Source organism: Tinamus guttatus, unplaced genomic scaffold, assembly GCF_059628265.1.
Source record: "Tinamus guttatus ecotype Peru unplaced genomic scaffold, ASM5962826v1 Tinamus_guttatus_pri_ptg000260l, whole genome shotgun sequence".
Taxonomy (NCBI): domain Eukaryota; kingdom Metazoa; phylum Chordata; class Aves; order Tinamiformes; family Tinamidae; genus Tinamus; species Tinamus guttatus.
The window spans coordinates 3,785,167-3,794,277 of record NW_028288794.1 but is presented as its reverse complement, the minus strand read 5'-3'; the positions used below and the strand labels follow the sequence as shown (position 1 = coordinate 3,794,277).

The following is a 9,111-nucleotide window of genomic DNA, read 5'->3' as shown; positions in this document are numbered from 1 at the left end:
GACAGCCCGTCGTGAGACAGGCACAACCCATGGCAGCCTTCGGAGGCAGGGAAAGACAGGTCACCATCACCCACCCGGCTCCATCGCCCGCCCGGCTCCACTGCTGCTTTCAGCCTCCCAAGCACCCAACGTCTAGAGCCCTATTACAGAACTGCGCCCCTCCAAGGCTGTAACAAGATGTAGCAGGAATAGACATGAAGATGTAAGGGAATACCAGGTCTCTAATTATACTTTAATGCAACTTTAATGCTTTGCTGGGTCCTAAAGACTTTTCTTTGCTATGTTTGTTTGTTCCAGGCATTTTTTTTCCCCTCCTCTAATTAATAAACACAAGAAGCATCTATATTTTTCTTATTCTTTTATTGAAAAGGTACATTTAAAAAAATACACAGACATTTTACTATTATGGATTGCAGATAAAGATGCTCTAAAAGTTAATTCTTTTTTTTTTTCTTTCTTCCACCTGTTGTCCCCATTATCACGTAATGACCTCAGTCTGAGTACTACATATTGACATCACCTTTATAAAAGGGTTGGGGAGCTAAGAGAGGTGGTGCATTACTGCAATATATTTAGTAAACAGAAAAGACAGTCAATTATAAATATTTTATGTTCTGTACATTATTGCATTAGGGAGCCACAACATTATGTAGCATTGTTACAAAGGAAACTAGTTAGAAATGAAGAAAAAGGATCTTTACGTACAAATACATGGATCCATTGTCTTCCCGAACAATGCATGGGAGCTGTGCTAATGTGCAATTGTAAAGCTTTTTTTTCTCTTTAAACATTGCTTAGCAACACCAGTGAGGAAACAACAAAATAAGTTAAATGAAAGTAGCAAAGAAGTAGTAATCTTAACTACATGTTATATGGCTTTCTATTTTTAATCTCTCTAAATAAAGTGTGACACAAAACAAATAATTAAAAAAAAGCCTCAGGGCTGCATTGCTTCCAAACCTCTGCACAGAAACTAAAATTTTTCAAATCAGACAGGTGAGATACATCTTTAGTACTACACAAGATACACCAGCACTGGGGTCTAGGACAGTACACAATCCCTGTCAACAAGAGCACATGGAAAAGAAAAGGACGCCATTCATTTTTAAGATGTTATCCACAATTAAGCACTTGGTTCATCTACCTGTTTTCACACTAGAATATACCCCGTTGGTTTCAGAGACCTATTTACACAAGTGCGAGCAAGGAAGACCCTAGTTTTCAAGTCAGTCAGGAAAATATTATATGTTTCTTGTTTCCAAGGTGCATAATACACAATTTTTTTTAAAAAAAACAACCACCATTAATAGATGCATGAATCTTTACCAATAGAATTCTTTGAGCAATTGAGTTTTTAGTAAACCACTATTTGGATTAAAACAAAAAGAGACACTGACAAAGAGATAAAGAGAGAGAGAGAGAGAATTGTCTAGACTCTACAAGTCTAGACTCTATTACTCTGACGCAGTACCAGTCGGCGATGGATTTTGTGGTGTGGTTGGTTGAGGTGTCACACTGGATGGCATTTCGAAAGACTTTTTAAAGTACGGACCCCTTTCTTTTTACCCCTTCTACTAGCCAGAGTTATCTCTTCTTCATATCGCTGCAATTAGTAGGGCGCAAAGAGGATCGAGGCGGGTGTTGCACGGATGGGACCGTGGCCTGGCCGGAGGAGAGCCGGGGGAATCGCAGGTGCCTGGAACAGGGAGGCAGAAGGACGGGGAGGAAGGGACAGAGCCGACGATACAGCAGCAGCCGCAGCAAGAGGAGAGGAGAGGAAAGCAGGTGCCAGCGGCTTAATCATGTCTTTCTGGAATGCAAGTTTTGCCTGCAGCGAAACAAATGGACAAACCCAAAAATATCAGTGTAAAGCCATGCCCAGTTTTACATGAGGGGCAACATTAACCCTGACAAAGTGCACACTGTGGTTTTTCACAAAAGCACGTTTTCCCGTTTCCAGCTGTTCTGAAATTTTACCCATGTTTTCTTATTCCCAGGGCAATTTAAGCAACCAAACTGTATATTTAAATGCATATAAATCTCTTGAGGGTAGGGGCAGTCACAGTGGGGTTTAAGAGGAAGCATAATTTGCAAATGAGTAACACTACATGAAAGAAGCCATTACAGTGCAAGAAACAACAAAAAATGACCATGACTGAAATGCAGAAGCTAGATTTTCTTCCTTTGTTTACATCTGAAAAAAACATTTTTAGAGAAGTACAGAGGTCAGAGATGGGAAACCAGCACTAATTCTGCCAGCTATTCCCCTGTTAATGCAGAGCAGTTTTGTTTTTTCCCCTCTCTCTCTCTATAAATATACACACATAGATATCTATATTTTATATATATATATATATATATTATTTATATATATATATATAAAGATCAATGCTGTAAAAGGTTTGTTCTCATTGTATTATCATTTATTTTTCATAACCAAAATGGTGCTGGCACTCAAGGTGAAAATAAACTATCCAGGAATATATACAGCACATTTGCACTGAAAATGGCAAGTTTCATGTGGGGGCAGAGATATTCACATCCTTCTTTTGTTTATGCAGGTCTCTTCTTACCCAATACATTATAAAATGATGTATTACAAAAGTTAACAAGATTACTATGTGCAGAATCTACTGAATGGGGAGACATAGAGAAAGCCTATGGCATTTTCATTCAGCTCTATACAATTACGGAGAGACATTAATATTTCAGTTTAAAGGCTTTTCACATGCTTACTCTTGCACACACATATTTGCTTCTTTCTCCTTACAAGCTATAAATTGTTTTTGTACCTTAGATGGCATGCACTTTTCCCTAATGAACAAAATACAAGCTGAGTCAAGAGCAAATAAACACATGGTCTCTGGTGAGCTACAGTTGGTCTGAACCTTGTCTACCTCTGACGGGCAGAACCAGCTTGGGGAATTCTTGGAAATGCAGGTAGTGCGAAAGGGGGATGGCTGGGGGCCACGAATGCAGGAGTCGTGTTTTGATATCTGGTGACAGACATAACCCAAGTATGCAGACAGGCCATCAGGTCTCTTGAACTCCTTACAGCGTCTTTGCACATCTAACCCAGCACTCTGTTTCTCATATGCAAAGGATGAACATCAGTATTTTTAGATTTTAAGACCTGACATCGTTTTCCCTGACAGCATCCATCATAACTGGAAGTTATCTAAAGTGCCCAGAAAAAGAGTATATGCATTTCAGCCTTTAAGGAGAGGTGCATTAATGCAGCACAGTTCCCACCTTTCCACCAGGCACACGGTTCATTCTGCATTCTGCTGATTACTCCTTTCGTCCTAGCAGTAAATAACCCTCACGCTGCTGTCTGAGTGCCTCTGACTGAGCAGACAGAATGCATAACTACCTTAAAATCTGATCCCAGTGCAGGCTCAGCCTGCAGGGGGAGAAACTCTGGAAGTGTCAGGTCTGTCATGTTCTTGTTTTTGTGCAGGAGTCCCCAAGGTCACAAATTCACACAGACAGTGATGACAAATAAGAATACTTACTGCTAAAATACTCGGGCTGCGCTGAAGTTTGTTGTAGGGACTATATTTAGGTTTCATCGGCTTTCCTGCAACTCTGTCCTTATGTCTTCTGCTGGAAATATGCTGAAATAAATATCACCGCATTTAATTAGCTGTTTAAACATTTTTCAGCCTTAGATCTAAAACTGATTTATTAGCAGGATATGCTTAAGTCTCTGCTCATAAGATAAAGTAGGTGCTTTGGAGAACATAAAGATGAATTTTGCTTTGATAACACTGTAATCACTAGCTCGTGGGGATATTCAGAAACAAGAGTATACGTACACTCCAGTTTCTCCTACTGATGCTGTTCCAGTTGTATACATAATTCAGTATTAACTGAAGGGAGAACGAGTAAGCAGGGCTATGTCTGTGTCATGCAACTTAATACTGCCTTAGAGATAACTGAATAAACTGAATGACAGGACACATTGACATAGCAGAGCACCATCCAGTTAAGAGATTCCAGCTTGGGTATCAGATGCAGCACAGCTGAATTGGCAGAGGTCTGAACCTGGGGTTAATTAGCTTGGACAGAGCAGAAGTTTGTGTTGCTATAGCTGTGCTGCCTCCAGGGCTAATGATAACATTACTGTACGGTACTACGCAGTACAGACAGATCTAGAATGTGTTATCCTCCTGCTGAACTTAGTCTTGAACTAAAATTCAAGGCACATTCTCTCTCTCATGTTCACTGAGTATTAAAAAACATCCCAGCAGATTAGAAAAGCACTGAAGGAGGAATTCAGGGAAGCTCAACTCAGGACTTATTGCATTTGGGACAGCAAAGTTCAAATCTATACTCCCCCGAGCTATGACAAACTTTTAAAGTACATGTACTATATTATTTGCTGATTCTGACACCTCTTCCTCTTCTGCTTTACAGCTCTCAACCTTCCCTTTTTTTTTTCCCCAGACGAAAAAAAAAAAATAGGTGACTTTTAAGAAATAGTTCTGGGATGATGGAAAACATTCCATTGAGTTAATTTTTTACCAAAATATCTTCACACAAACCCACAGGAAACCTACAGTACTGCAACAGAGCTAAAACAAGGGCGAAACCTCAGAGACGCACAAGTTACCTGTTTAAGCTGAATTTCTGAGTTAACATGGACGTCACAGATTTCACAATGAAATGTCTTGTTCTGCAGTCCTGAGCCTTTACTGCCATTCTGAACCTTCAGCCGGGATCCAGGTCTGGGATAAGACTTAATGGGACCAGCACCATTTCGAGCCTCAACCATTGTCTTGTGCTTGGAGCCTGATGGACAAGCAAATGCAGATTAGTTAATAAACAGCAACATGAAACTGTGGTCATTAGTCTTGGGACTTCTTGTAAGGTGTTCATCTTCAAGATAGAAGTGTTAAAAATCACCAGAAAACTTAGATTAATACACCAATAAATCTAGATTAATGATGACTCTGCTTTTGCTCAGCGCAGATCCAGCATCCCTGGACCCAAAGGGAAACCAAACAGTGGAACAAAGGTTTTTACAAAAAGAGTCAATAAAAGCACCCAGGACACTGTCTCCCTGTCTAAGCACAGTTTCTGGCTGTATGGCCCACATATTATAATATTCTTCTGCCAAAACCCATGTAGCTGATGGATCACATCAGGAAATGGGCATTATCCAAGCAGGAAAAAGCAACCACTGCAGTCACTCAGCCCTCCTGCACAGCCTACGGCCCCTTCACTGGGGGACATGTGGAGGAAAAATCCTCTAGATTCATCACGGTAAGAATAGTTTTAGGCAGAAGTCACCAGGGCTTTTTTATCTCCAGTACAGATAAGGGAAAATAAATGTATATTAAACTTCCAACACTTAATGGTGCCTGTGGGAACCATTACATATCTGTCATATGTACATATTACATGAGCTGTACATATCACTAGATGCAAACAGAAGTGATGATGATGGAGTCCTTCAGCATCTTTAATTGGAAGGAATGTCTGCTTTGGCCATCTGAAGAATTGGCTACACCTGTAAAACCATCTTCTCTTTGTTAACTGGCTTTCCATCACCAGCACATCATAGAGCAGGGAAGAGACATTAGGAATTGCTGTTTGGGATCTTTTAAAGGAATTATGTGTGGAATGAGGGAAGAAAATATCAAAGATTCCAAGACAGCTAGAAAATGTAAAGAGCCTGCCTTAAAAGAAATGAGAACTGAAAGAGATACAGAACTGTCATTTGAACTTTGGTTTTACGGAACTTTGGTTTTATGGAAGCTGCTACGGAGGCATGATGGTATATGATTAGGTGATTAGGTATATGATTTTGTCAGTTAAAATCTTACAGAAGTACATGATGTTTCAAAAATCATTAGAGAATTTCAATAAAACATCAAATACTATTACCATTAACAGGAACATTTCTGTAACTTGACAACGTCAGCTTTCATTAAAAGACTCCCTTCAGTGAAGTGTGGCTACAACAGTGTCAGAAAATCAGCTTATTACACTCATTTTTCCTAAAACGACTCACAGCTCCCACTTGTGCAGTATACATACTTACCCGTATTGTGGGCTTCTAGTTGTGACAAGGAATTCACAGCCACTTTGCATAATGAACAATAAAGGAGTTTTTTGGCTTTTTCCTCTTCCGACTCGGAAGCTGTGGCAGGAGCTCCGTTTGTGCTCTTGGAGGATGGGGTAGAGGCTGCAGGTGCCATCGCTGCCCCTCCGGGCTTGGGAAGAAAAGGACCCACTTCTGTGCTGGGAGGCTGACTCACACTATTGGATTTTGCTTTCCCTTTATCTTCTAAAAGTAGAAAAATATGTATATGATCATATGCTGCACACAACAAATCATAAAGAGATCTGTGGTTCTTGTGGCTTTAGTTAACTTAGCACAATAGGATCGTAATTCAGCTGTTTTATGCAGGACAGCAATATCCATGAAACTTGCTAAAACTCTACCATGAAATGCATGTAATCTGGGGGAAGGGGTGACCCCAGGATAGCAGTGAGTACCAAAGACTCTTCCCTTGACAGATTCACAATAGCTGCTGGAGGTCTGGGCAGCCCGAAAGGAGCCCAAAAGAGCCCTCAAAGAAGCTGAGGAAACTGAGGTGAAAGGCTGGAAAGCCCTTGAACGTGCAAGGCTCTGTCCTACCAATTGTAAAAATACTTTGGAAAAAGCAATATATTTGCCTTTGGAATGGTACAAAATTCACCAAGCCACTCACATGACACTGGAAGACTTGATATATCATTTCCCTCATTTCAATTACAGAAGCTGAATATAGTGCTACACCATCCACATGAACACAGCTGCTAATATTTTTAGATTTTTTCAAAGAATAATTCTGCACACATTCACAGACCTGATGGCTCTGATGCACCTTCAGTGCATTCCTTTATCACTTCACAACCATTAATCAATAATCTGGACTCCTTCGGGACAGGCAGGCAGGTATTACTTTATTTTACAGACGGGGATCGCAAGGCAGTGAGATTAAATGTCCTAACTGATTCTTAGAAGGGACTTTGGGCCAGCGCCAGTATTCCACTGCATAATGATCTTGCTCCTTGGCAATGTGTTGCCTACTGGAGTTCACTGCATTTTAAGCTATTCAGTTGCAGGCCTTGTGGCCACAAGCCATCCTAATCATCAGCAGGAAAGCAAATTTTCCCATAAAGAACTTGGGATGGGAACAGGAAAATACAGTGCTTCTAGTGTGAGCAACCCTTACAGAATGGACACAAAAAGTGCCTGCATAGGACTGGGACCTGTTATCTCTCTGAATAAACTGCCATTGTCAGAAGAAAAAAGAAGTCACCTTGACAGAATTTCAATTCTATTGATTAGATAACACTGACACCTGAGAGTTTGCATTTTTTAAGGTTCTTCTGTAAGTGGAAAAGGACTAGATAACTAATTTTCATAGATACCAACCAATATTAGCCTTGACATTTTCTTTCTTAGATTAACAAAATACCAAAGGCCAGCTCTGCACTTAGGATTAATCACAGTTGGATCACTTGCAGCACAAGCACAAAGCAAGCATGACATATGCACAAAGTATAGAGAGAGGAGTGTGTGTGATGATGGAGACAAGCATGTCCTTAAAGTTCATGCTTAGGTCTTATTTTCTCAGAAAAGATAGAAATTCAAATAGCTCTAACATTGTGTATTTTTTTTCCTTCTCATTGCTTATACTTTATACCTCAAGATACCTCACTTTGCTTTGCCATTAAGTGCCTAGGGACCGAGGTCCTGAGCAAAGCAGTGAGATCCATTTTACGTAGGACATTACGCAGTGGCAGTTTTCCACTGCTGGATTTAACAGATGACAGAGAAATGGCAAACCTCATTTCCAACTTCCACTCGCTTTGCCAGCTGCTATTAAGGGGGATTTAATTCCATGCCTCAAATGCCAGCTGATGTAGTACTTCAATATTCAAAATATTCCCCAGATTTACAGTGTTTTCACTATTCATAATACTGAGATATTGTACAGTATGTAAATGTGCAACAACCTGGCAAGAAAATATCTAGAAAATCAGGCAGAAGTCAGTAGCACACAGTTGGGCAAAATTCTATCAGTTCCTGAGCTCTTGGGAAGGACCTCAGGTCACATCCTCGCTCCCTCCTTCAGAAAGCTTCCCGACACCAGCAAACACTCAACCGTGTCGATGATATATGCATATATAGAAAGACATTTGCGCCTCTACGAATTAATATTTCTTTCCACGACTCTAAATGCTTAATGAGAACATCTTTGCAAATCCTAATTGTAACATTGTTATACAGCTTAATTCCCCCAGAAAGTCCACGGAGCTAAGTGCCTACTTAGCACTCCAGTGAGGCCAGAATTGTGTTTTTTTGGCTTTAAAAATCAGAAAGCTACAGATCTCTAAGTGGGTTTTAAATAACATCTTACTGCTTTCAAGCTATAGAGTTCAAAACGCCACTACTTACTTTTGTTAGGTTTGAGATAGAAAAGTCTACCAAATACTCAACTGCGTGAAACACAGAAAAACACAGATGCTATGTATATATGAAGCATGAAAAAGATTACTTTTTTGGGGATATTTATAGCACAGAGTTAGGAAATAATACCTCCAGGCAGAAACAAGAAACGTAGCTGCCTAAGCCTGAACACACCTATACAATGGCAATCACCCTGTAAAACACGAGTGGATGCTCAGATGGGGCTGTAGGGCACCTGCTGGTTCTGAAGGCAAGAGCTGAGGATAGGGGAGAGGAGAATAGGCCCAAATTTGCACTCACCTACTCCTTGCCCAAGCGCACCAGACTCGTCCCATCCACACAAGACTAAGGAGCCCCCGAGTGCCGGGTCCCTCGACTGCCCAGCTGTTTAAATTAAGTTTCCCTTTTCCTCAAGACTACAGAGAAGTAAATCACTGGTTCTTACTGAAGCCTGAATTTATTTTGAAGTAGAGCCCAGGGAAAAAATAAAGCAAGTTAGTTAAGTCCTGCTCTGGGCGCTGCAATAGCGAGTGCTGCTGCCTCCTGCCTCCATTGTTTCAGCTGCTTTGAAGTTGTTTTTATGCATTCAGGGCTGTTTAGCTCCAGTCTGTGTCAGCACCACACCAGAATTCAAGACTTCT

General features: G+C 40.6%; 1 protein-coding gene across 2 annotated transcripts in view; it reads right to left on the bottom strand.

Moving 5' to 3' along the window:
* Nucleotides 1-1,560: 1,560 nt before the first annotated feature.
* ZNF385B (zinc finger protein 385B) overlaps nt 1,561-9,111 on the bottom strand; it is a 112,707-nt gene continuing 105,156 nt past the window's right edge. The window contains exons 5-8 of one of the 2 annotated variants that reach the window (XM_088527004.1): nt 6,050-6,295; nt 4,616-4,794; nt 3,516-3,617; nt 1,561-1,828 (exon numbers count right to left, since the gene is read on the bottom strand). In XM_088527004.1, the coding sequence (XP_088383130.1) occupies nt 1,610-1,828; nt 3,516-3,617; nt 4,616-4,794; nt 6,050-6,295 (746 nt within the window). In that variant the 3' untranslated portion in view covers nt 1,561-1,609. Of the gene's footprint in view, nt 1,829-3,322; nt 3,618-4,615; nt 4,795-6,049; nt 6,296-9,111 lie in introns of those variants that run through there. The other variant, XM_088527003.1, reaches the window with a different exon arrangement.